This window comes from Pelophylax lessonae, assembly GCF_965119305.1.
Source record: "Pelophylax lessonae genome assembly, chromosome: 9".
NCBI classification, from domain to species: domain Eukaryota; kingdom Metazoa; phylum Chordata; class Amphibia; order Anura; family Ranidae; genus Pelophylax; species Pelophylax lessonae.
In genome coordinates this window covers 264,959,857-264,986,674 of record NC_138776.1, presented here as the reverse complement: position 1 = coordinate 264,986,674, position 26,818 = coordinate 264,959,857, and the positions used below count along the sequence as shown (strand labels likewise).

At 46.7% G+C, this 26,818-nt stretch overlaps 3 protein-coding genes across 3 annotated transcripts in view; all 3 read left to right on the top strand.

The window, feature by feature from the left end:
* The window catches only part of LOC309564442 (uncharacterized protein), a gene marked incomplete at its 3' end in the record, with an annotated part of 317,628 nt that overhangs the window by 24,782 nt on the left and 266,028 nt on the right, over nucleotides 1-26,818 (top strand).
* On the top strand, nucleotides 1,945-4,774 carry LOC309562893 (uncharacterized protein). Its single transcript, XM_082267212.1, has 3 exons — nucleotides 1,945-2,028; nucleotides 2,448-2,583; nucleotides 3,731-4,774. Exons 2-3 carry the CDS (start codon nucleotides 2,460-2,462, stop codon nucleotides 4,705-4,707), a joined length of 1,101 nt encoding a protein of 366 aa, XP_082123338.1. The 5' UTR covers nucleotides 1,945-2,028; nucleotides 2,448-2,459; the 3' UTR covers nucleotides 4,708-4,774.
* Nucleotides 2,145-24,937, top strand: LOC309562652 (uncharacterized protein). Its single transcript, XM_082266925.1, has 5 exons — nucleotides 2,145-2,306; nucleotides 17,031-17,231; nucleotides 17,312-17,467; nucleotides 17,623-17,755; nucleotides 23,610-24,937. The coding sequence occupies exons 1-5, from the start codon at nucleotides 2,181-2,183 to the stop codon at nucleotides 24,902-24,904; spliced, it is 1,911 nt and encodes a 636-aa protein (XP_082123051.1). The 5' UTR covers nucleotides 2,145-2,180; the 3' UTR covers nucleotides 24,905-24,937.

Genomic DNA, 26,818 nt, shown 5'->3' with positions numbered 1-26,818 from the left:
CGCATCATGGCCCCATTCATTTGGTACACCCCTTCCTCCCTGAGTGCAATCTACCTGGTCAGACATCTTCATCCTCCATCCATAGATCTTCACCGTGGGACCCAACCTGGAGACACATATCCTTGGTTAAAAAAGTGCCTCCTCCAGGTCTTCTTCATCTTGTGCATCATGGCCCCATTTATTTGGTACACCCCTTCCTCCCTGAGTGCAACCTACCTGGTAAGACATCTTCCTCCTCCATCCAAAGATCTTCAACGTGGGACCCAACCTGGAGACACACAAAGTGCCTCCTCCAGGTCTTCTTCATCTTGCGCATCATGGCCCCATTCATTTGGTACACCCCCTCCTCCCTTAGTGCACCCTACCTGGTCAGACATCTTCATCCTCCATCCATAGATCTTCACCATGGGACCCAACCTAGAGACACACATCCTTGGTTCAAAAAGTGCCTCCTCCAGGTCTTCTTCATCTTGCGCATCATGGCCCCATTCATTTGGTACACCCCCTCCTCTCTGAGTACAACCTACCTGGTCAGACACCTTCATCCTCCATCCATAGATCTTCACCATGAGACCCAACCTGGAGACACACATCCTTGGTTAAAAAAGTGCCTCCTCCAGGTCTTCTTCTTCTTGCGCATCATGGCCCCATTCATTTGGTACACCCCCTCCTCCCTGAATGCAACCTACCTGGTCAGACATCTTCATCCTCCATCCATAGATCTTCACCATGAGACCCAACCTGGAGACCCACATCCTTGGTTCAAAAAGTGCCTCCTCCAGGTCGTCTTCATCTTGCGCATCATGGCCCCATGCTTTTGGTACACCCCTTCCTCCCTGAGTGCACCCTACCAGGTTAGACATCTTCATCCTCCATCCATAGATCTTCACCATGGGACCCAACCTGGATACACGCATCCTTGGGTCAGAAAGTGTCTCCTCCAGGTCTTCTTCATCTTGCGCATCATGACCCCATTCATTTGGTACACCCCCTCCTCCCTGAGTGCAATCTACCTGGTCAGACATCTTCATCCTCCATCCATAGATCTTCACCATGGGACCCAACCTGGAGACACACATCCTAGGTTCAGAAAATATCTCCTTCATCTTGCACACCATGCCCCCATTCATTCCTATGGGGAGATTTGTAATTGCGCAGGATCACTGGGGATCGCACATGAAAATGGGTCCCCCCATTTCAATGAATGGGGCCATTGTGTGGGATGAAGAAGACCCTGAAAAGGAGTCTTTTTTGCTTTCTGAAGCATCGCTGTGTGGCTCCAGGTTGCACTTAGGGGGATAGAGGTGTCTTTTAACCTTACAGTAAAATGTGTATGTCTTTATTTTAAACTTTTTAATTTAGGGAAAAGGTGACTTAAACATTTACAGAATTATCACAGCGGCAGATCTTCACCACAGATCGTTATTGCCAAAGTATCCTGGAGACATGGATACCACATTGGAGCCATTTTTTGGCGCAGTTCAAGTCCACACCATAAGCCCACCTTTCAGGTTAGATGAGGAGCTTTTCTATACCTCCCAACTGTAGAAACTGGGGAAGAGGGACATCTCCATGTTCAGGTTGTTCAGATCTACTGTCTCAAGGACAGCTAATATAGGAGAGCTAAGAAAGGATTTTGGGGAATGAAATGTGTTTATATGGATGGTGACTGTATCATTGTGTGTGTCAGGTTCCGATAAGGTGTCAGGATGTCACTGTCTATTTCTCCATGGAGGAGTGGGAGTATTTAGAAGGACACAAGGATCTCTACAAGGACGTCATGATGGAGAATCAGCCGCCCCTCACATCACCGGGTAAGAGGAGACTTTATTGTAAAGGAGAAAGCAGTACGGAGGATCCACCTAGATCCCCCATCATCTGATAAACACATAGAAACAATGTATTCAGTCAGTGTGTGTGTTTCCTACAGATGGATCCAGTAATGGGAACCCACCAGAGAGATGTCCCCGTCCTCCGTATTCCCGGGATTCCACACAGGAAGGTCACATCATCCCTCACCATCATCAGGTAGATGAGGAACAATCACTGATAGTTATGATTTGTACACGCGTGTGTTTGTTACAATTATTGTTTTATTACATATTTAGAATGGAAACCTCAAAGATTTTAATATCATTATCAAAGAAGAGTTTAAAGAGGAGGATGAGGAGTATGGGGTGATGGAGTTTTCAGAAGGACACACTCTCTATAAGGATGTTTTGAAGGATCCAACTGAGAGAAGTCCCCGTCCTCTGTATTCCGGGGATTCCACACAGGAAGGTCACACCATCCCTGACCATCATCAGGTAGGTGGAGTTGAGGGTCGGGAACATAAAGTGATTGAACACTCTGACATGTGGAGACGATGTGTGGTATTTTCTATGTGATCTCACATCATAAATACTTCTATGTTACAGATGTTATTTTCTGCCATTCTGTTGGTTTAGGGTGAAGATCTGATGAACATGAAAGTTGAGGGTGAAGTAGAAGAGACGTATGTGAGGGATGATCAGCAATATACGGAGGAGGCTGGAATGACGAGGACATTCATAGAGGAGGACACTCCTACAGAGATCAGCACAGGTGAGGCATTATATATTCACATTTGATCTTCATAAGCTCCTTCTCATTGATGTGGACACAATTTATGTATCTAGACTTGATTTATGTAGATTCTGGGGTTCAGCTGATGGTATTATCATTGCTACAGTAGCACCAATAGGATTATACCTTTCTTAGGTTATTCTGTCTATTGCGAAGACCCATAGCTAAATCTTAACGTAAAGCTCTACTAAAGTGGTTGTAAACTCAGTTACACCACTTGTACCTACAGGCAAGCCTGTAATAAGTACTGTGAATATTTTCTAAGCTTACAATGTCGGACCTTCAGAGCACATGCCGGAAATAGCAGCTCCCGAGTTACATTGTCGCGCCCCTGGCCACTCATGTACCCGGAGGCAATGAACCCGGAAGCAACCGGGGGAAGATGTCAGCTGTCTCAGCATTGACATTGCAGCGCTGGAGGGCTTTGTTCTAAGGTAAGTTTATCATAATGTGCTAGTATGCGATGCACCCTACACAATATGGCATTGCCTTGCAGGATTTTTTATATTTTTTTTACCACCAGCGTTTTCAACCACTTTAACAGTCTTGCTGGGATAGTCAAAGAAGCCGTTAGAGACATACTTAAATTCTTCTCTGTTATGGAGAAAGTACTTCTCCAAGCTTCCTCTAGTGTAGCTTCTCACCAGAAGCCTAGGTGTTGGGAAACTTTATCTCCAGGTTAGAAAATTGAAAGTCAGGACATTGTTGACATGTAGGCTTGTGGGTACTTTTTCTATGCAAAAGGGTCTGCAAGTCTGAACTTTGAACCTCTTGGTTATCAGAGGTCACATGACCCAGTGCCTAGGCTTGTGGCTATGTAAAGAGCACGTTCCTCCCAGTCCCCATTGGTTCCTACTCTTCTGACAAGGCTGTGTAAATGTAGAAGTGATCTGGGAGGAGGACCAAAGGCCCTTTGACTGATCTGGGAGGAGGACCAAAGGCCCTTTGACTGACTGATCTGGGAGGAGGACCAAAGGCTCTTTGACTGAAGAGGGGAAGAGTCCCAGCTGGTTGGGATATCCACAGAGAACATCTGCTCACTCATATCTACCTTATCCAGATGGAATCTTGATGGAAGTGAACTAACCCTCTCGTATCTATTGATGATGTTTTTGTATTTTTCTAGGACACGCCATGGAGAAACCCTCAAAGGATTGTCTCACTTTATCTCCAGGATGTAAAATGGAAGATGAGGACATCACAGGAGATTGTGGAGGAGAAAAGACAATGAGCTCAGCTATGGATGGTGGACTTCACAGTGTGGATAGACCATGGAATCCCTCTGACTCTGAACAACCTCGTACTGTGAGGGATGGTGCCGGAATTCAGGGGGAGGAGGCATTTTCTAGTCCTGAATGTGGGGAAAGTTTTACCTTAGAACCAAATCTCAATGCCCATCAGAGGTTACTCACTGGCGAGAAGCCCCACGCCTGCCCTGACTGCGGGAAATGTTTCGCCACAAGATCATTAGTCGTCAGACATCAAAGATCTCACACGGGTGAGAAGCCGTATTCCTGCCCTCAGTGTGGGAAATCTTATTCACAAACCTCACAACTTCTCAGACATCAGAGATTACACACGGGGGAGAAGCCGTATCCCTGCCCTGAGTGCGGGAAATGTTTTCCGGTAAAATATGAACTAGTCGCACATCAAAGATCTCACATGGGGGAGAAGCCGTTTTCCTGCCCTGAGTGTGGGAAAGGTTATCCGCGAAAGTTACATCTGATCAGACATCAAAGATCTCACACTGGGCAGAAACCGTATTCCTGCCCAGAGTGCGGGAAATGTTTTAAAGAGAAGTCCCATCTCCTCACCCATCAGAGAACTCACACGGGGGAGAAACCGTATTCCTGCCCTGAGTGTGGGAAATGTTTTTCGGAGAAGTACCATCTTAACACTCATCTGAAAACTCACACGGGTGAGAAACCATATTCCTGCCCCGATTGTGGTAAATGTTTTTTAACGACTTCCCATCTTAACAGACATCAGAGAATGCACACGGGGGAGAAGCCGTATTCTTGCCCTGAATGCGGGAAAGGTTTTACAAGGAAATCTCATGTTTCCAGACATCAGAGGTCCCACACAACCCTCGAGAAGCCTTAGTGACTTGAGTGTGGGAAATGTCTTCTACACTCAACCTTGATTTAAAAGCCCGAGTGCTGGAAATGTTTTAAAGGGAAGTCCCATCTCTTCATCCATCAGAGAACTCACACGGGTAAGAAGCCGTAGTGCGGAAAATGTTTTTTAATGACTTTCCATCTTAATAGACATCAGAGAATGCACATGGGGGAGAAGCCCTATTTCTGCCCTGAGTACAGTAAAAGTATTACGAGGAAATCTCATGTTTTCAGACATCAGAGGTCCCACACAACCCTTGAGAAGCCTTTTGTGACTTGAGTGTGGAAAATGTGTTCTACGCCTGACCTCAAAAAAACCCGTGACTGAGCGCTCCTATAAATTTCGTACTGCAAGAAACACTGTATAAAGAAATCAAAGTTCAGTAAAGATATCAAAGTTCTGCCTGGCTTCCTATGCTAGGACAGAGAAGGAGGAGGCTTGTCACTGTTGGATTAGTTCCTCTTGCAGCGTGGTCTGATCTCCATTGCTCTTTAGGACAAGCTTTAAAGCTACTTGGCTGGTGCCATGTAGTCTGATCTCCATTGCTCGTTATCCACAAGCAATATCTAGCTCTGGTCTAATCTTAAATATACTCCTTCAACCCACCTAACACCTAAGCTTACTAACCAACGGAGAAAAGGCGTATATACTTACCTATTTTTATGCCGCTCTAATCTGGTCATGTGATCTCCCTCGTGTCAGCCAACGGCAAGCTAAAGGGAAGAGGACAGAGTGCTCAGCAGCAGCTGGTAAAGCCTGGAATGGTGATGTGACCCATAGGCTTCAATAGCCCATCTGTTGTCTGAGCTCCCTCCTCTCCCCTGCAGCAGCGCTAGCTGACGCAGGAATCATGTGACTGATGCATTTCACCCCACCCACAGAGCTTAGTCATAGAAGTCCCCAATGACTAAACCCTGTGGGTGGGTCGAAACGAGTCGGCGGCATGGCCGGGGAGGAACCAGACTGAAGCTGCTTTTACTTCTTACACCTTGAGTATTTTCTGGGAGTGCAGCGTTCTACCTCCTTTCTCCTCCGTGTGTGCATTAAGCCGGAACAGGTTGTTTGGCACATTTCCCCCTGCTCACAGGGCTCAGTCATAGAGTTCCTCTATGACTTAGCCCTGTGGGTGGGACAAAACACGTCAGAGGCATGGTCTTCTGGGAGTAGTCAGGCTGAAGCCACTTTTATTTCCTACACCTTGACTGTTTCTTCAGAGTGCGGCGTTCCAACTTCTTTCTCCGCCGTGTGTGCATTAATCCGGGACAGGCTGTTTGGCCCGTTTCACCCTGCTTGCAGGGCTTAGTCATTGAGGTCCTCTATGACTAAACCCTGTGGATTGGACAAAACTTTGAAGGCATGGGGCCTGGGAGAAGCCAGGCTGAAGCTGCTTTTACTTCCTACTCCTTGACTGTTTTCTTGGAGTGCGGCATTCAACCTTCTTTCTTCCCCTTTTGTGCATTAAGCATGGATGGACTCTTTGAATGCTCACACTTTGGAATCAGTGTATCATGATACAGACGTGTTTCACCCCGCTCACAGGGCTTAATCATAGAGGGTCTTCTATGATGATTAGAACCTGTGGGCAGAGTGAAATGCATCATCGGAGGGGCATGGCCTGGGAGGAGGCAGGCTGAAGCCACTTTTACTTCCTACACCTTGACTGTTTTTTGGGAGTGCGGTGTTCTACCTTCTTTCTCCCCCTTGTGTGCATTAAGCATGGATGGGCTCTTTGAATGCTCACCTTCTTTCTCCCCGTGTGCGCATTGAGCCGGAACAGGCTGTTTGGCCTGTTTCGCCCTTCTCACAGGGCTTAGTCATAGAGGTCCTTTATGACTAAGCCTTGTGGGTGGGATGAAACTTGTCGGCATAGCCTGGGAGGAGCCAGACTCCAGCTGCTTTTATTTCCTACACCTTGACTGTTTTCTCAGAGTGCGGCGTTCTACCTCCTTTCTCCCCCGTGTGTGCATTGAGCCTGGATGGGCTCTTTGGATGCCGGCACTCTGGAAACAATGTGGGTTATCGGAGCATCACAGGATGAGTGCTTGGTGGCACTCAAAAATTTTCCAGTTTATGGTCACATGTTGGGAGAGGAGGTAGATATTGCTTGTGGATGAAGAGCAGGGGGAGACCAGACTACACGGCACCGATGACTATTCAGTGCAGCAGCACTGAAGGAAAAGTGCCACCTGCTGTCAGAAAGTGGTAAACATTGCTGTCAGAAAGTGGTAAACATGACATTTTCAGCTATAACATTTACTTTTTACTTGATCTGAAAATATTCACTTAATGTATTTTTTAATAAAAAAAAAAAAAATGTGTCTTTTAACTGATTTTATCCTGCGTAAGTTGATTGATAAAACAGTGCCTTCAGATTTCAATTAAATGTGTTTTTTTTTTTTTTTTTAGTTTTGTTCTTTTATACTTGTGTCTTAGTAGTTTGGTTTAACCGGCTTGGAACAGCCGACTCTCCCCCTTCTCATAAATCTAAGGATGTCTGTAGTGGACTCCAATGATAAGCCCATCAGTTCATAGACCCATCTATCATTCCACCCGTAATTCCTCCTCCGCATCATCGCAACCTCCAACCACAATATCATCTTTTTTTCACATGACATCTAATATAGAGAAACCCCCCTCCATCTTTTCTTTGTCCCATGTCCCTCTAAACAAGAGGATTAGCATGAATACAGACATCCCAGTCTTGTGAGGAGTCAAGCTGTGTTTCTGAAACACCAACTACATTCTCATTTCCATGAACCATTCAACCCATAATTCCTCCTCTGCACCATCCCCACCTACAACCACAAGATCATCTTTCTTTCTCACTTTCACATCTAACATAGAGAAACCCCCCTCCATCTTTTCTATGTCCTGTGTCCCTCTAATGAAGAGAATCAGCATGAATACAAACAGACCAGTCTTGTGAGGAGTCAATCCCTGTTTCGGGAACACCAACCACAAGATCATCTTTCACATCACATCTAACATAGAGAAACCCCCCTCCATCTTTTCTATATGTTCCTCTAAACAAGAAGATAGCCATGAATACAAACAGCCCAGTCTTGTGAGGAGTCAAGCCGTGTTTCTGGAACACAAACTACATTGGGTTGCCTAATCAAGGTTTGGTGGACATGTATTTGGATTATTTGTGATGATCACTCCCTTATCGAGAAGTTCCTCCACAATGGGGAGGTCATGATAAGCAGAACATGGATTCACAGGCCTATGGTGATGGACTTCTGCAGGGTTCTACATCTCCTCTTCAGTGGATCTTTTATGGGCCACTTCAAAAGACATTAGAACATTGTCTACAGCCTCAATATCCATAGAAATTGAGACAGAGAGGAGTCAAACCAGAGACAGCCAAGGTGATGGTTAATTCCCTTAAATGCACATATACATATATCCTAAGCATTCAAAATACATATAAAAATACCCACTTGGTGGAAATGGAAATAGCACCAAGCACGTTGTCTTTGTGTCTCTGTTGGGTTGCCTAATCAAGGGTTGGTGGACATGTGTTGGGTTTGTTTGTGATGATCACTCTCCAATTGAGAAGTTCCTCCATAATGGGGAGGTCATAATGAGCCAAACACAGGCTCCTTATCCCCGGGAGACTCACAGAACTATGGTGATAGACCTTCTGCAATGTTCTACATCTCCTCCTCAGTGAATCATATATATGGATTGCGAAGACATCAGAACTTTGTCTCCAGCCTCAATATCCATAGCAATCGAGACAGAGAGGAGTCAAACCAGAGACAGCCTAGGTGATGGTCAATTCCCTTAAATGCACATATACATATATCCTAAGCATTCAAAATACATATAAAAATACCCACTTGGTGGAAATGGAAATAGCACCAAGCACGTTGTCCTTTTGTCTCTGTTGGGTTGCCTAATCAAGGGTTGGTGGACATGTGTTGGGTTTGTTTGTGATGATCACTCCCCAATTGAGAAGTTCCTTCATAATGGGGAGGTCATAATGAGCTGAACACAGGCACCTTATCCCTGAAGACATCAAAACCCAGTCTCCAGCCTCAATATCCATAGCAATCGAGACAGAGAGGAGTCAGACCAGAGACCGCCTAGGTTGAAGGTCAATTTCCTTAAATGCACATATACACATATATCCTAATAATTTAAAATACATTTACAAATATAATCCCCCCTTGGTGGGAGAGGAAATTACCCCATCTATAAGGATATACAGTACATACACACACAGCACAGGGCCGTGTTCACTCTACGAGACATGAAGCTCCTCTGACCTCCACAAGATGGCGATCTCAGTTCTACCCAGACAGGAAGTCTCTATGGAAGACAGGAAGTGATGGCAGGTACAGACAGGAAGTGATGTAAATGTATAAATAAAGTTCCCGGCGAGAGGATATTTTGAGAAAAGGCGAGAGGATATTTTGAGAGAAGGCGAGAGGAGACATTGGTGGGGCTGGCAGCAGAGGAGGTAATAAGACATTTCATAATTACACCCAGTAACCCCCCCCGTCATGTTACGTCCTCTTCCTCCATAGTCACTGTAACCTCTTTTATCTTCAGCAGATGATGATACATACGGTACATACATATATAGTGTGAAAACCTAAATTAACCCCTTTAGGGTCAGAACATTCCCCCACTTACGGGGGCGGGACATTGTCTTCGTTTTAGAGATGTGTCCCCTTTCCACCTTATCAGTCTATATACTAACGTATTATATGATTGTTCTTGGGTCGAAGGATGGGGGTTTCGAGGACAATTTTACCTTTGGTACATCCCCTAAGTGCAGCCCACCTTGCCGGCCTTAATCATCTGGCACATGTGCATCACGACCCCCTATTCATACTATTATGGAGAGTCGTACCAAGCAGGACCGGAGTGTACATATGCAGGTTGAAGAGGACCCCACAAGGACACTTTTTGAAACAAGGCTGTGCAATTTCAGGTAATGTCACACAGTGAAGATCACTGGATGGAGGTAGGTAGGTTTGGGTAGAGATAGGAGAATTTTCTGTTTCAGTGTTTTTATTAAAGTATTTCACAAGGATAAAAGAAAGATACAATGAGATAACAAAAAAATAGCATATCTTCCCCAATTGTCCAACATATATCAAAAAAGATTTTAAGCCCCCCAATACATGCCAGACATTCTCCTTGAGACAATAAAAAGCTTCCTAAACAGTACAGAACAGTCCAACTTTAAGGATTAACTTTTGAGTGAATGTTTGTATTCGTATAAAATGCAATAAGGCACATCAAACTTTCGTTGTTGAGCAAGAAAAACAAAATTATATAAATTTGTGTCAGGACCCCATCCCAAGGACAGGTATCACTCTCATGTGCAAGCTCGACAATTGGGAGAACCCAGTAAGGATATCTTCTGAGTTTTAGAGTAAAGAAAAGAGGGAAAAGGAAAAGAGTAGGGATTGAAGAAGAGAAAGAATGAATTGGACCAGACCCCCACCCCAAACCCCACGATCTCAGGACCTAGGCTGTTGGCTACAAGTCTAAGGGTTACCAGTTAGATATCTGATTCATGGCTCCCATACATCTTCATTTTATCATTTAGCATTGCAGACATACGTTCATTCACCATAATCCAAGAAAGTTTGTGCCTGAGCTGTTCGAATGGCAGGGCAGGAGACCTCCAGGACCTCGCTATTGTAATTTTTGCCGCTGTGAAAATAAAGGTAAAAAGTCATCTCTGGGCCCTCGTGGCAGTCTCTACCTTAAGGCCCAAAAGGGCCTGTTGTGGAGATTTGATCAAATTAATTTGGGGGAGAGTGTAAATAAAATTATACACCCTTATCCAATAGCGTCATACCTTGTGGCATTGCCACCAGATATGGTACATCGTGCCGTCCTGACCAACAACCTAGAGATATGAGATTTTTTACTGTGCGACCCTACCTGGAGTCACCCATCCTTGGTTCAGAAAGTGTCCTTTCCAGGTCATCTTCATCCTGCACATGTGCACCTTGGCCCTATTTATCCCTGTGAGGGGAGTCATACTGTGCAGGACTGCTGGAGGCCACCAAGAATACGGATTCCAACAACAACAAATGTGACCAGGACATGTGTTGAGGAAGAGGACCCAGAAGGGACGCATTCTGACGCAAGGCTGTATGGTTCTGGGTAAGGTAGCTGGATGGAGGATGTAGGATAGACAAGGTGGGGGAGGTTGCAGGTAGGGCAGCTTAACGAAGGATGTAAATTTGACAAGATGGGGGAGGTTCCATGTAGGGTAGCTTAATGGAGGACAAAGGTTAGACAAGTTGGGCGAGGTTCAGGGTAGGGTAGCTTAATGGAGGACGTAGGTTAGACAAGTCGGGGGAGGTTCAGGGCAGGGAAGCTTGATGGAGGGCATAGGTTAGACAAGGTGGGGGAGGTTCCAGGTAGGGTAGCATAACGGAGGGCATAGGTTAGACGGGTAGCATAATGGAGAACATAGGTTAGACAAGTTGGGGGAGGTTCAGGGTAGGGTAGCTTTATGGAGGACGTAGGTTAGACAAGGTTGGAGAGGTTCCAAGTAGGGTAGCTTGATGAAGGATATAGGTTAGACAAGGTGGGGGAAGGATGTTCCAAAGGTACAGTTGTCCTTTAAAGTGGAGTTCCACCCTAATTTACTACTTACCTCCATCTTCTCGCTCCGGGTCACCTGAAAAAGAAATGGATAATCGCATATTTATTTTTTTTACTTACCTCGTAGCGAAGAAAATATACTTACCTTACTTCCTTCTTCCTCCTTCCTCGGCCGCGGCCCGTCGTCACTTCCTGGCTCTGCAATGATTCCTGGGAGCTGAACGTCATAGCTCCCAGGAATCATTGCGCCTGCACTGGCCCCGACGTCAGTTACGGGTCGCGCGCGTCATCCCCTTCTAAACAGCTTCTGGGCATGCCCAGAAGCTGTGGAGGGATGACGCGCGCGCACCGGAAGTGACGGCGGGGCCGGCGCAGGGCATCGTGGGACCGAAGAAGGCGGAAGAAGACACCGAAGGGGATCTCCCTGGCTTCAAGCTGCCCACATCTGAGATGGCAGCGCTGGACAAGACGTTTTCAAGGTAAGTATTTGTCCTAACAGGTAACTGCAACCCGGGACAGATCAGAGGCTATCCATTGTGGAATGTACTACCCCTGACTGTCCGGGGGGGTATTTAAAAAAAAAAAAAAAAATCCAGGGTGGAACTCCGCTTTAACTTCATGACAAATTTGAATTTGTCTTTATTTTATAAGCTTTTACATTTAGAACAAAGAAGGTAAAACTGGTCTTCAAAGCAGACCTTCACTCCAATGCTTATTAAAACAGAAAGTCACACGGTCAATCAGGTACTACTAATGAGAGTGTAATGTTTCAGATGGACAATCCTCCTGTTCCGCCTCTAAAGTTTCCATTGGGGGCCGTGCCTAGATAACCCGCGCTATGCAAATTAGGTTGAAAGACTCGTAGACTTGTAGTTACGGAGTGGGCGTACCCATGCTCCTCCTAAAGTGCTGGTGTCACCAGGATACGTCACTATAATGGTGAAGGTGCATAAGTCCACTTCCTGCAAGATGTGCCATTGGACCTTGAAGGTTTACTTTTGGTGGTGTCCAAAGGTTTTCACCCCAGGAGCTCCACTGTTGGACTAGTTCTCGTTTTTCTGCCATTAGGTGTGGACCAGTATTTGACTAGGGCTCTTACCAAAGATGTCATTCATGTAGCTTCCACTCTGCCTCCGTAAGGGTTTGAACCTGGACCTTCAGAGACCTGCTTTAGCGCCAGTTAGGAAAATGTCGCTCTCGTCCTTGCCCCACAAAGTCGCCTTCCTGGTGGCCATCACCTCGACCAGAGGAGTATATGAACTGGCAACCTTGTCTTTAAGGAACCATTTTTTGATCCTTCAGTAGTAAAAGGTTAGTCTGAGATCAAGGCTTTCTTTCTTGCAAAGAGGTTTTATTTAGTGACCATAGGTCTTCCTCAGTGTTGACGTTGTCTTGCCATCCTTGTGACCAGTACCAGTAAACCAGTAGGAGATTGCTCTCCGTGGCCTAGAAAATTGTCCTACGTTGTCCATGTCTTATCTTTCTATCTGCAGCTCTGTAATTTTTGTGAAATGCAATATGGCGATCTGGAGGTGCTCTATATACACAATGTATACTGACCACACCCCCAGAAACAAAATTTCCTGCTTATTTGATTGGCTCGCTGATTTTCCCAGAAGTCTGCACTAAGATACAAGTCAGATTTCTGGCATCCCCTGCAACAAAAATTTCATATTTGGAGAGATACTCCCAATAGGAACACGTCTAAAGGGATGCAGGCCCAGCAGCTTTCCTCATTAGAGCCCTGCAGGTGCAGCAGCTGGTTGATAATTATGAAACCACTCCCATTAGATTCCCTTCCTGCACATGGACGCAGAGAAACACACAGGGATTTCTTCAGAATAACAAAAGGTAGAATTCTGCAACAAAGTTTGTTAAAATCCCTGCAATGTACAGAGATCATCCAGAGGGGAATGTACGTATTTATCAACAAAAGTGGAGTTACTTTTTAATGCTCCAAGAAATAACTTCACATCAGAAGTCCTCATAACATCAGAGGTTCCCCACCCCCTTCATGTCAGAATCCCCCTCCTATCACATCGGATTGATTCCTTCACTTCAAACACCTGCCCCCCCCCCCCCCTCCTCACATCAGACTCCCTTATTCACATCACAGTCCCCTCCCTTGCACATTAGAGCCCACCAGAGGCCCCCTTGCACATCAAAGCCCATCAATGGCCCCCTTGCACTTTAGAGCCCATCAGATCCCCCCTTGCACATCAGATCCCCCCTTGCACATCAGATCCCCCCTTGCATATCAGAGCTCCCCTTGCACATCAGAGCTCCCCTTGCACATCAGAGCCCCCCTTGCACATCAGAGCCCACCAGAGGCCCCCTTGCACATCAAAGCCCATCAATGGCCCCCTTGCACTTTAGAGCCCATCAGATCCCCCCTTGCACATCAGATCCCCCCTTGCATATCAGAGCTTCCCTTGCACATCAGAGCTCCCCTTGCATATCAGAGCTCCCCTTGCACATCAGAGCTCCCCTTGCACATCAGAGCCCACCAGAGGCCCCCTTGCACATCAAAGCCCATCAATGGCCCCCTTGCACTTTAGAGCCCATCAGATCCCCCCTTGCACATCAGATCCCCCCTTGCATATCAGATCCCCCCTTGCACATCAGATCCCCCCTTGCATATCAGAGCTCCCCTTGCACATCAGAGCTCCCCTTGCACATCAGAGCCCATCAGAGGCCCCCTTTCATGTCAGAGCCCATCAGAGACCCCTTGCACATCAGAGATCCCCTTGCACTTCAGAGACCATCAGAGCCCCCCTTGTACATCAGAGCCCCTTTATACATCAGGGGGCCCCTTGCACACCAGAGACCATCAGGGCCCCCCCTTGCATGTCAGAGCCCATCAGATCCCGCTTGAACTTTAGATGCCCCTTGCACATCAGAGACCATCAGAGCCCCCCTTGCACATCAGAGCCCCCCTTGCACATCAGAGCCCCCCTTGCAAATCAGAGCCCCCCTTGTACATCAGAGCCCCCTTGAACATCAGAGGCCCCCTTGCACATCAGTGCCCATCAGAACCCCTTGCATGTCAGAGCCCATCAGAGGCCCCCTTGCATGTCAGAGCCCATAAGAGCCCCCCTTGCATGTCAGAGCCCATCAGAGACCCCTTGCAAATCAGAGACCCCCTTGCACATCAGAGCCCATCAGAGACCCCCATGCACATCAGAGGCCTAATTTCACCTTAAAGCCTACCAGAGGCCCCCATGCACATCAGAGCCTATCGAATCCCCCCCTTGCACATTTGAGAACCCCTTGCGCATCAGAGGCCTAATTGCACATCAGACCACATCAGAGCCCCCTTGTATATCAGAGGCCCCTTGCATATCAGAGACCATCAGAGCCCCCCTTGTACATCAGAGCCCCCTTATACATCAGAGGCCCCCTTGCACATCAGAGACCATCAGGGCCCCCCTTGCATGTCAGAGCCCATCAGATCCCTCTTGCACTTTAGAGGCCCCCTTGCACATCAGAGACCATCAGAGCCCCCATTGTGCATCAGAGCCCCCCTTGCACACCAGAGCCCCCTTGAACTTTAGAGGCCCCCTTGAACATCAGTGCCCATCAGAACCCCCTTTCATATCAGAGCCCCCCTTGCATGTCAGAGCCCATCAGAGACCCCCTTGCAAATCAGAGACCCCCTTGCAAATCAGAGACCCCCTTTCACATCAGAGCCCATCAGAGACCCCCATGCGCATCAGAGGCCTAATTTCACATCAAAGCCTACCAGAGGCCCCCATGCACATCGAATCCCCCCTTGCACATTTAAGAACCCTTTGCGCATCAGAGGCCTAATTGCACATCAGACCACATCAGAGCCCCCCCTTGCACATCAGAGCCCCCCCATATGCATCAGAGCTCATCGGATCCCCCTTGCACATCAGAGCCCCTCTTGCACATCAGAGCCTATCGAAGCCTTCCTTAAACATCAGAGACCCCCTTTGGGACATCAGAGGCCCCCCTTGCACATCAAAACCCCCCCCTCACATCACATCCCCTCACTGCTCATCAGAGTTCCTCCCTTTCACATTAGTCTTCCTGCCCTACCTTCAAATATTTGCGGCAGTGGCATTATAGCACTGGGCAGGAAGCTGAGCAGGTCTGGATGGAGGGCGGAAGATAGAACAGGCCTTCTTCTGAATACAGGGCTGGCCCTGGATGCCGCCACCCTAGATCAGAATCCTGTGTTTCCACGGCACAGTCAGGCCAGCCGCCAGCATCCTAGCAACAGATGAGATTGTGCTTGGCCTCTTAGTGTTCTTGCTTTCTATGGTGCTGGCAGCCCACCCAACTGCTCCATAGAAATGCAGGACACAAATACGGGACAAGTTGGTAAAATCCCATAGCTGGTTGGATGTGCCTGCGGGACCTTGTTTAGAGAACCTGGGTCTATTGAATGGGCTTCCCTCTTTTCTGTGAAAGTTTATGGTGCTTGGCTCTTGGAGGTAATAGACCCTATGGGTGGCCTACAGTTTTCGTCCCTCCTGCGGGCAGCAGTATCTCCTGTCTCTCAATGTACTCCAAAAAAGATATTTAAGTACAAAAATGTTGATTTTGGGCTTTTATTAAACTAAAATCCGATGGCAACGGTTAGAAGAATGTTGGGAATGTCATATGATATTACTGTTGGTGTTTCCATGCAGAGGTTCCCTCTTTCTAAATCCTTGCCCCACCTGACACCTGAGAAAGCAAGAAGATTCCAGAAGTCACCGACAAGATTCTTGAAACAGGAGAGGTGAGCGGTGCCGGGAATTCTGGGACATTATCCAGTAACAGACAAGGGATGTGTCTGGATGGTGACTGTATCATTGTGTGTGTCAGGTTCCTATAAGGTGTCAGGATGTCACTGTCTATTTCTCCATGGAGGAGTGGGAGTATTTAGAAGGACACAAGGATCTCTACAAGGACGTCATGATGGAGAATCAGCCGCCCCTCACATCACCGGGTAAGAGGAGACTTTATTGTAGAGGAGAGAGCAGTATGGAGGATCCACCTAGATCCCCCATCATCTGATAAACACATAGAAACAATGTATTCAGTCAGTGTATGTGTTTCCTACAGATAGATCCAGTAATGGGAACCCACCAGAGAGATGTCCCCATCCTCTGTATTCCCAGCTAACATTGGGGCCCGAACTGTACAGTGGTGCATATGTTGTCTCTTTAGTACTGCATGTAATGAACTACTTTTAGGGCTGTAAGGGAAAGGCAGCCTCTGGTTGTATTGGATCACTAGCAGTGGAACAAAAACACAGCTGAATTCACTCACCAGTCCTGGTATACCCCAATCCTTGTCCTGGGCGCTTGGCTGTCTGCAGTCTTTAGGGTCCTTATCCTTGGTGGCTTACCTCTCTGGTGCAGGAGCAGACAGGTCAAGCAGCAGGTCTGTACCCCACAGTCAGAAGCACAAGAGGCTCTCTGGAGACTTTTTATTGTAAAGGAGAGAGCAGTACGGAGGGTCCACCTAGACCCCCCATCATCTGATAAACACATAGAAACAATGTATTCAGTCAGTGTGTGTGTTTCCTACAGATGGATCCAGTAATGGGAACCCACCAGAGAGATGTCCCCGTCCTCTGTATTCCCGGGATTCCACACAGGAAGGTCACACCATCCCCCACCATCATCAGGTAGGTGATTTTAAGTCTCTGCAAGTCATGATTTACTGTATATACAATCTTGTTTTTTACAACAAATGTTTAACTTCATATCTAGAGTGGAAACCTCGGAGATTTTAATATTGTTGTTAAAGAAGAGTTTAAAGAGGAGGATGATGAGTATGGTGTGATGAAGGAGTCTTCAGGAAGGCAGAAGGATCTCTGCAGGGATGATACGATGGAGCCACCAGAGAGATGTCCCCGTCCTCTGTATTCCCGGGATTCCAAACAAGATCACACCATCCCCCACCATCATCAGGTAGATGAGTAAAAATCACTAATAGATACGATTTATACACAAGCATGTTTCTTACAACAGATGTTTGATTATATATTTAGAATGGAAGCCTCGAGGATTTAAATATTGTTATTAAAGAAGAGTTTAAAGAGGAGGATGAGGAGTATGGCGTGATGGAGCCAACTGAGAGAAGTCCCCGTCCTCTGTATTCCCGGGATTCCACACAGGAAGGTCACACCATCCCTCACCATCATCAGGTGGGTGGAGTTGAGGGTTGGGAACATAAAGTGATTGAACACTCTGACATGTGGAGACGATGTGTGGACTCTACAAGATGATATTTTCTATGTGATCTCACATCATAAATACTTCTATGTTACAGATGTTATTTTCTGCCATTCTGTTGGTTTAGGGTGAAGATCTGATTAAAATAAAAGTTGAGAGCGAAGCAGAGGAGATGGATGAGGAGGACGTTGATCAGTTTATGGAGGAGGCTGAAATGGGAACGTTTGAAAAGGAGGACATTCCTACAGAGATCAGCACAGGTGACCTATAATATATTCTTCTCTTATCTCTGCTCTGTAACTGCTCACTGATTGGCCCAGAGTAGGGCGGGAGCTGAGTGATATCAACCAATAATAGGTTGATAATGGTCCCCTCCCTGTACTGATACCCTTCCTGGGGTTCAGCTGGCAGTATTAGGTTGTGTGTCACTCCTAGTTACAGTAGCACAGATATGAGAACACAGATTGAACCTTTCTTAGGTTGGTTCCTCTTCTTCCAGCAGACTTATAGCTAAATTATAACATAAAGCTCTATCAACCTCTCCAAAGTCCCATCAGAAGTCTTGACCTTGGACCAGGGGTCTCCAAACTTTCTAAGCAAAGGGCCAGTTTACTGTTCTTCAGGCTTTGGTAGGGGGGGGCGCAGATTGTGGCCAGTGGGATTACGCCACGCACCATGGTTTACTCCCATGGAAGGAGTTTTGCCCAATCATTGGTGTCAATTGGCGAAATAGTGCCCGTTGTTGGGATTAGTGGTAGAAATAGTGCCACGTTGTTGGGATTAGTGGCAGAAATAGTGCCCCGTTGTTGGGATTAGTGGTAGAAATAGTTCCCCGTTGTTGGGATTAGTGGCAGAAATAGTGCCCCGTTGTTGGGATTAGTGGTAGAAATAGTGCCCCGTTGTTGGGATTAGTGGTAGAAATAGTGCCCCATTGTTGGGATTAGTGGAAGAAATAGTGCCCCGTTGTTGGGATTAGTAGTAGAAATAGTGCCCCGTTGTTGAGATTAGTGGCAGAAATAGTTCCCCGTTGTTGGGATTAGTGGCAGAAATAGTTCCCCGTTGTTGGGATTAGTGGCAGAAATAGTGCCCCGTTGTTGGGATTAGTGATAGAAACAGTGCCCCGTTGTTGGGATTAGTGGTAGAAATAGTGCCCCGTTGTTGGGATTAGTGATAGAAACAGTGCCCTGTTGTTGGGATTAGTGGCAGAAATAGTGCCCCGTTGTTGGGATTAGTGGCAGAAATAGTGCCCCGTTGTTGGGATTAGTGGCAGAAATAGTGCCCCGTTGTTGGGATTAGTGGCAGAAATAGTGCCCCGTTATTGGGATTAGTGATAGAAACAGTGCCCCGTTGTTGGGATTAGTGGTAGAAAAAGTGCCCCGTTGTTGGGATTAGTGGTAGAAATAGTGCCCCATTGTTGGGATTAGTGGCAGAAATAGTGCCCCGTTGTTGGGATTAGTGGCAGAAATAGTGCCCCATTGTTGGGATTAATGGCTGAAATAGTGCCCCATTGTTCAGATTAATGGCTGAAATAGTGCCCCGTTGTTGGGATTAGTGGGAGAAATAGTGCCCCGTTGTATGGATTAGTGGCAGAAATAGTGCTCGTTGTTGGGATTAGTGGGAGAAATAGTGCCCCAGCGATGGTGTTCATAGGAGGAATAATGGTTCATCACTGGTGACTTTTTGGAGAATTACTGCCCCAAGGGCAGGATACAGGCAAGTAAAGGACCACAGTTTGGAGACCACTGCCTTGGAAAATGTGTTCTTTGTTAAAGGTGACCCAGTGCCTAGGCTCATGGTTGTGTGAACAGCAAAACAATTCTCAATTCATATTGGTTCCTATCAGTTTCTGACAAGGCTACATGTACTTCTCCAAAGTCCCACCAGAAGCCTAGGACTTTGCCAATGTGTTCTATGTTAAATGGGAAGGTCCTCCGAACTGAACTCTGATGCTCCTTTGTAGCAGGAATCATATGACCCAGTGCCTATACCCATGGTTGTTTGAACAACACATAACTCTCAATTCCTATTGATTTCAAACAAGGCTACGTGAACATCTCCAAAGTCCCACCAGAAGCCTAGACCTTGGATCAGGGGTATCTAAACTTTCTAAGCAAAGGGCCAGTTTACTGTTCTTTAGGATTTAGGTGTGGGGGGGGCACAGATTGTGGCCAATGTGGGTACACCATGACACACATGCGCCATAGTTTACTCCCATTGGAGGAGTTGTCCCCCATCATTGGTGTCATTTGGAGAAATAGTGCCCTGTTGTTGGGGGTCAGTGGGAGGAATAGTGCCTCATCGATGGTGTTCATGGGAAGAATGATGGTCCATCATTGGTGACATTTGGAGAACTACTGCCAAGGGCTGGATACAGGCAAGCAAAGGGCCACCGTTTGGAGACCACTGTCTTGGACAATATCTTCTTTGTTAAAGGGGACCCAGTGCCTAGGCTCCTAGTTGAGTGAGCAGCACCCAACTTTTAGTTCGTATTGGTTCCTATCAATTTCTGACAAGGCTACATGTACTTCTCCAAAGTCCCACCAGAAGCCTAGGTCATGTTCTATGGTAAATGGGAAGGTCTGCCATACTAAACTCTGATCCTCCTTTGTAGCCAGAATCATATGACCCTGTGCCTAGGCTCATGGTTGTATGAACAAGTAACTCTCAATTCCTATTGGTTCCCATAAATTTCCGACAAGGCTACATGAACTTCTCCAAAGTCCTAACAGAAGCCTAGACCTTGGATCAGGGGTATCTAAGCAAAGGGACAGTTTACTGTCCATTAGGGTTGGGGTGGGGGGGGGGGGGTACAGATTGTGGCCAGTGGGAGTACACCATGTGCCATAGTTTACTCCTATGGGAGGAGTTGTGTCCCATCATTGGTGTCAATTGGAGAAATAGTGCCCGTTGGGATCAGTGGAAGGAATAGCGCCTCATCAATGGTGTTCATGGGAAGAATGATGGTCCATCATTGGTGACAGTTGAAGGAATAGTGCCCCAAGGGCCAGATAAAGGGCCACAGGTTAGAGACCACTGCCTTGGACAATGTATTCTTTAATGGGACCTAGTGCCTAGGCTCATGATTGTGTTAACAGCACATAACTCTCAATTCCTATTGGTTCCCATCAACTTCTGAAAAGACTACCTGAACATCTCCAAAGTCCCACCAGAAGCCTAGGCCTGGGCAATGTCTTCCATGTTTAAGGGGAGGGTCTGCCAAACTGAACTCTGATCCTCTTCTGTAACAGGAATCCTATGACCCAGTGCCTAGGCTCATGGTTCTGGGAACAGCAGACAACTCTCAGTTCCTATTGGTTCTCATTAAATTCCAACAAGGCTACATGAACTTCTCCCAAGTCCCAACAGAAGCCTAGACCTTGGACCAGGGGTTTCTAAACTTGCTAAGCAAAGGGCGAGTTTACTGTCCTTCAGGCTTTGGGGGGCAGATTGTGGCCAGTGGGAGTAAACCATGTGCCATGGTTTACTCCCATGAGAGAAGTTGTGCCCCATTTATTGGGGTCAATTGAAGAAATAGTGCCCCGTTGTTGGGATCAGTGGGAGAATTAGTGCCCCAGCGAAGGTGTTCATGGGAGGAATTGATGACTTTTGGATAATTACTGCCCCGAGACTACACAAACTTCTCAAGTCCCACCAAGAGCCTAGGCCTTGGGCAATGTCTTCCATGTTTAAGGAGAGGGTCTGCCGAACTGAACTCTTATCCTCCTCTGTAACAGGAATCCTATGACCCAGTGCCTAGGCTCATGGTTCTGGGAACAGCACACAACTCTCAGTTCCTATGGACCTTGGACCAGGGGTTTCTAAACTTTCTAAGCAAAGGTCCAGTTTACTGTCCTTAGGGCTTTGGGGGGCAGATTGTGGCCAGTGGGAGTACACCATGGTTTACTCCCATGGGAGAAGTTGTGCCCCATTATTGGTGTCAATTGGAGAAATATTCCCCCCGTTGTTGGAATCGTTTGGGGAAATAGTGCCCCAGTGATGGTGTTCATGTGAGGTTACAATGAACCTACCAAGGTTACATGAACTTCTCCAAAGTCCCACCAGAAGCCTAGGCCTTAGGCAATGTCTTCCATGTTTAAGGAGAGGGTCTGCTGAACTGAACTCTGATCCTCTTCTGTAACAGGAATTCTATAACTCGGTGCCTAGGCTCATGGTTCTGGGAACAGCACACAACTCTCAGTTCCTATCGGTTCCCATCAATTTCCGACAAGGCTACATGAACTTCTCCAAAGTCCCACCAAAAGCCTAGGCCTTGAACAATGTCTTCCATGTTTAAGGGGACTTCCTCCTCTTTAGTAGGAATCCTATAACCCAGTGCCTGGGCTCATGGTTGTGGGAACAGCACACAACTCTCAGTTCCTACCAATTTCTGACAAGCCTACATGAACTTCTACAAAGTCCCACCAGAAGCCTAGGCCTTGGGCATTGTCTTCCAAATTTAAGGGGAGGGTCTGCCGAACTGAATTATGATCCTCTTCAGTAGCAGGAATCCCATAACTCAGTGCCTAGGCTCATGATTCTGGGAACAGGACACAACTCTCAGTTCCTATTGGTTCCCATCAATTTCTGACAAGCTTACATGAACTTCTCCAAAGTCCCACCAAAAGCCTAGGCCTTGGGCAATGTCTTCCATGTTTAACCACTTAAGCCCCAGCCCTATTTCGGACACTTTTTGTTTACAAGTTAAAACCAGTATTTTTTCCTAGAAAACTACTTAGAACCCCCAAACATTATATATATTATTTTAGCAAAGACTCTGGAGAATCAAATGGCGGTCATTGCAATATTTTTTGTCACGCGGTATTTGCGCAGCGGTCTTTAAAACGCAGTTTTTTTGGAAATTTTTTGAAAAATCACATTTCACTGCATTTAAAAAATACTAAACAGTAAAGTTAGCCCATTTTTTTTGTATATTGTGAAAGATGATGTCACGCCGAGTAAATAGATACCCAACATGTTACGGTTTAAAATTGCGCCCCCCCGTGGGATGGCGACAAACTACGGTCAATAGAGATCTCAATAGGCGACGCTTTAAATTTTTTTAACGGTTACCAGTTTAGAGTTAGAGTGTAACTCTTTTTTTTAAATTATTGCTCACGCTCTGGCGATCGCAGGGATACCTCACATGTGTGGTTTGAACAGCGATTTCATTTGCGGCTCGTCTTCCGTATACGTTTTTTTTTGTGCGCGAGCTAACGGTGATGGCGGCGGCTAAAATGTTATTATTCTTTTTCCCTATTTATTTATTTTTTTTTAACTTTATTACAGTTTTAAAAAAACAAAAAAAAATCTGATCATTTTTATTGCTGTCACAAGCAATGTAAACATCCCTTGTGACACCAATATGCAGTGACAGGTACACTTTATGGAGGGATCGAGGGTCTAAAAGACACCAAACCCCTCCACTACACTTCCCTGTATGCAAAACGCCGAAAACGGCGTTTTTGCATACAGCCGTGTTTTAAATATGCCGCCTTTTGCAGCACACTAACCCGGAAGTGACGTCATGGACGCCGCCTCCGGGTTACGTCATCGGAGACCCGATCAAAGCCGCTTCCGGCTTTGATCGGGGCTCCATCCAGCCGGCGGACGTGCCGGCTGGGTGCTCGGGGCTCCCGGTGGGACGGGAGCCCCGGTAAAAGTCACGGAAGGTGGCGGGAGGGGACCCGGGTGACGATCGAGCGGCTCCCGAGCCGCATCGGTCGTCACAAACGGAAAGCCGACCGTTGACACTAAACCACGGTACCGGGATGATGCCTCTAGCTAGAGACATCATCCTGGTATACCCCCGCAAAGTTACCCGACGTATATATACGTCACTTTGCGGTAAGTGGTTAAGGGGACTTCCTCTTCTGTAGCAGGAATCCTATAACCCAGTGCCTGGGCTCATGGTTGGGGGAACAGCACACAACTCTTAGTTCCTACCAATTTCTGACAAGCCTACATGAACTTCTACAAAGTCCCACCAAAAGCCTGGAGGACACCCAGAAAGAACATCTTCTCACCTGAATGTAGCAGATCCAGGTTAAGTCCTGATTTAAGTGAACGGATCTGCTCACATCCCACAATAATAATGTTTTTTTTCTATATTTCCAGGAAATTCCATCAAGAAACCCTCAAAGGATGATCTCACTTTATCTCTAGATTGTAAATCAGAAGATGAGGACACAAAGGACAGTGCCGGAATCCAGGAGGAGAAGCCGCATCCCTGCCCTGATTGCGGGAAACGTTTTGCCTCCAAAACCCTGGTTGCCAAACATCAAAAGTCTCACTCCGGCGAGAAGCCCCACGCCTGCCCTGACTGCGGGAAATGTTTCGCAACGCGCTCACTAGTCGCCAGACATCAGAGGTCCCACACGGGAGAGAAGCCGTATCCCTGCTCTGAGTGCGGGAAACGGTATTCACAAACATCCAAACTTATTAGACACCAGAGATCTCACACGGGGGAGAAGCCATTCTCCTGCCCCGAGTGCGGGAAATGTTACCCAGCGAAATACGAACTGGTCGCGCATCTGAAATCTCACACAGGGGAGAGACCCTTTTCCTGCTCAGAGTGCGGGAAATGTTTTAAAGAGAAGTCCCATCTTAACACACATTTAAGATCTCACACTGGGGAGAAGCCTCATTCCTGCCCTGAGTGCGGGAAATGTTTCAAAGAGAAGTCCCATCTCTACACCCACCTGAAAACTCACAAGGGTGAGAAGCCGTGGTCCTGCTCGGATTGCGGGAAACGTTTTTCTGAGAAGTACCATCTTAACAGTCATCGGAAAATGCACACGGGGGAGAAGCTGCATACTTGCACTGAGTGCGGGAAAAGTTTTCCTATGGCGTCCCATCTATTAATACATCAGAGAAAGCACACTGGGGAAAAGCCGTTTTCCTGCCCTCAGTGCGGGAAATGTTTTGTTAGAAAATCTCACGTTGACAGACACCAAAAATCTCACACGGGGGAGAAACCGTTTTCCTGTGCTGAGTGCGGGAAAAGCTTTTCCCAGAAGTGCCATCTTACCAAGCACCAGAAAGATCACACCGGCGAGAAGCCGTTCCCCTGCCCCGAGTGCGGGCAATGTTTTACACACAAATCGCTACTAGAAAGGCACCATAGGTCCCACACGGGGGAGAAGCCGTTTTCCTGCCCTGAGTGCGGGAAAGGCTTTTCAGATAAGGCCAAACTCTCTAGACACCAGAGATTGCACACGGGCGAGAAACCATATTCCTGCCCAGAGTGCGGGAAATGTTACCCACAGAAATCAGAACTTGATATACATCAGAGGTCTCACACAGGGGAGAAGCCGTATTCCTGCCCTGAGTGCGGGAAATGTTTTACACAGAAATCGCATGTCTCCAGACATCAGAGGTCCCACACAACCGTGGAGGTGATTGTGTCCTGAGTATGAAAAGTGGTTTCTATACCAGGAAGTGACACACGTCAGAAAACCCGTGGCTAAGTACGCCTCTAAATGTCCAATGCAAGGAAAGAGGGGGGGGAGGGGGGGCATATCATTGCTGGGTTGGCTCTTCTTCTAGTGTAGTCTGATCTCCCCTGCCATTTACAAGCTTCAAAAGGAGAGAGCCATGGTGAGGAAGATGCTAAGATATTACTTGGGGGGGGTGCCGGTGACTATTCAGTACAGCTATGAGCCTGCATTGGCTTGTAGGCTGCCACCTGCTGTCTGAAAGTGGTAAATATGACATTTTCAGAGGTAACATTTCCTTTTTACACGCTAAAGCATACAATTATATTAACACCTATTAATTTTATTAGGAATCATAGATGTTCAAGTTCATTTTATTCCTTGTACGTTGAATAATAATAATAGTGTGCCTTCAGGTTTGCTTTCGTTTTTTTCTTGCTTGTGTCTCCAGTGTCTATTTTTTGTTTTGTGACTATTGACAAAGTCGGTGCTCACCCCCCTTCGAAATCTCAGGGTATTACACTACAATCTATAGTTCACCAGTTTATAGAACCATATATATCACCACCACCTATACCACGTTAGTGATGGCCCCACCATGATCTCTGTCATGGCGAACACAACCCTTGGACCTGGATTCCATGGGACCCTAGGGTTCCTACAGAGGTTGCTAGGAGTTCTATGAGGAAAGAGCAATTCCTGCCTCCCAGATAAGTTCCCACTGACACCATTGATCTTTTTAGCTACAAGCGTAAGGAGCATTCTTCCTCAGTCAAGGTTCCATGGATCCCTTGGGTCCTTCAGGGGTTGATAAGGGTTCTGTGAGCAATGGGTAAGTTCTGCCTCTGAGATAAGTTCCCACTAACACCATTGATCTTTTTAGCTACAAGTGTACGGAGCATTCTTCCTCAATCAGGGTTCCATGGAACCCTAGGGTTCCACCAGAGGTTGCTATGGGTTCCATGAGCAATGAGTAAGTTCTGCCTCTCAGATAAGTTCCCACTGACACCATTGATATTTTTAGGGGGGTTTTATTCCCAATGACCACAAGTGTAAGGAGCTTTCTTCCTCAATCAAGGTTCCATGGATCCCCTGGGTTCCTTCAGGGGTTGATAAGGGTTCTGTGAGCAATGGGTAAGTTCTGCCTCTGAGATAAGTTCCCAATTACACCATTGATCTTTTTAGCTACAAGTGTAAGGAGCATTCTTCCTCAACCTGGGTTCCATAAAATCTATGGGTTCCTCCAGAGGTTGTTCTATGAGTAATGAGCAATTCCTGCCTCTCAGATAAGTTCCCACTGACACCATTGATATTTTTAGCTATCTGTAAGGGGGGTAATTATTCCCAATGACCACAAGTGTAAGTAGCATTCTTCCTCAACCTGGGTTCCATAAAATCCATGGGTTCCTCCAGAGGTTGCTAGGGGTTCTTTGAGCAATGAGTAAGTTCTGCCTCTGAGATAAGTTTAAGGATCATTCTTCCTCAATCAAGGTTCGATGGATCCCTTGGGTTCCTCCAGGGGTTAAGGGTTCTTTGAGCAATAAGCAATTCCTGCCTCTCAGATAAGTTCCCACTGACACCATTGATATTTTTAGCTATCTGTAAGGGAATAATTATTCCCAATGACCACACGTGTAAGGAGCTTTCTTTCTTACGCAAGGTTCAATGGATCCATTGGGTTCTTTCAGGGGTTGCTAGGGGTTCCTTGAGCAATGAGTAATTTCTGCCTCTGAGATAAGTTCCCACTGACACCATTGATCTTTTTAGCTACAAGTGTACGGAGCATTCTTCCTCAATCAAGGTTCCATGGAACCCTAGGGTTCCACCAGAGGTTGCTATGGGTTCCATGAGCAACGAGTAAGTTCTGCCTCTAAGATAAGTTCCCACTGA

Coding starts and splice junctions, on each gene's coding strand:
- LOC309562652 (XM_082266925.1), top strand. CDS start 2,181: ATGGAGTTTTCAGAAGGACACACTCTCTATAAGGATGTTTTGAAGGAT. Junction 2,307..17,030: donor CCATCCCTGACCATCATCAG/GTAGGTGGAGTT, acceptor CTTCATATCTAG/AGTGGAAACCTCGGAGATTT. Junction 17,756..23,609: donor TCCTACAGAGATCAGCACAG/GTGACCTATAAT, acceptor CTATATTTCCAG/GAAATTCCATCAAGAAACCC.
- LOC309562893 (XM_082267212.1), top strand. CDS start 2,460: ATGAACATGAAAGTTGAGGGTGAAGTAGAAGAGACGTATGTGAGGGAT. Junction 2,584..3,730: donor TCCTACAGAGATCAGCACAG/GTGAGGCATTAT, acceptor GTATTTTTCTAG/GACACGCCATGGAGAAACCC.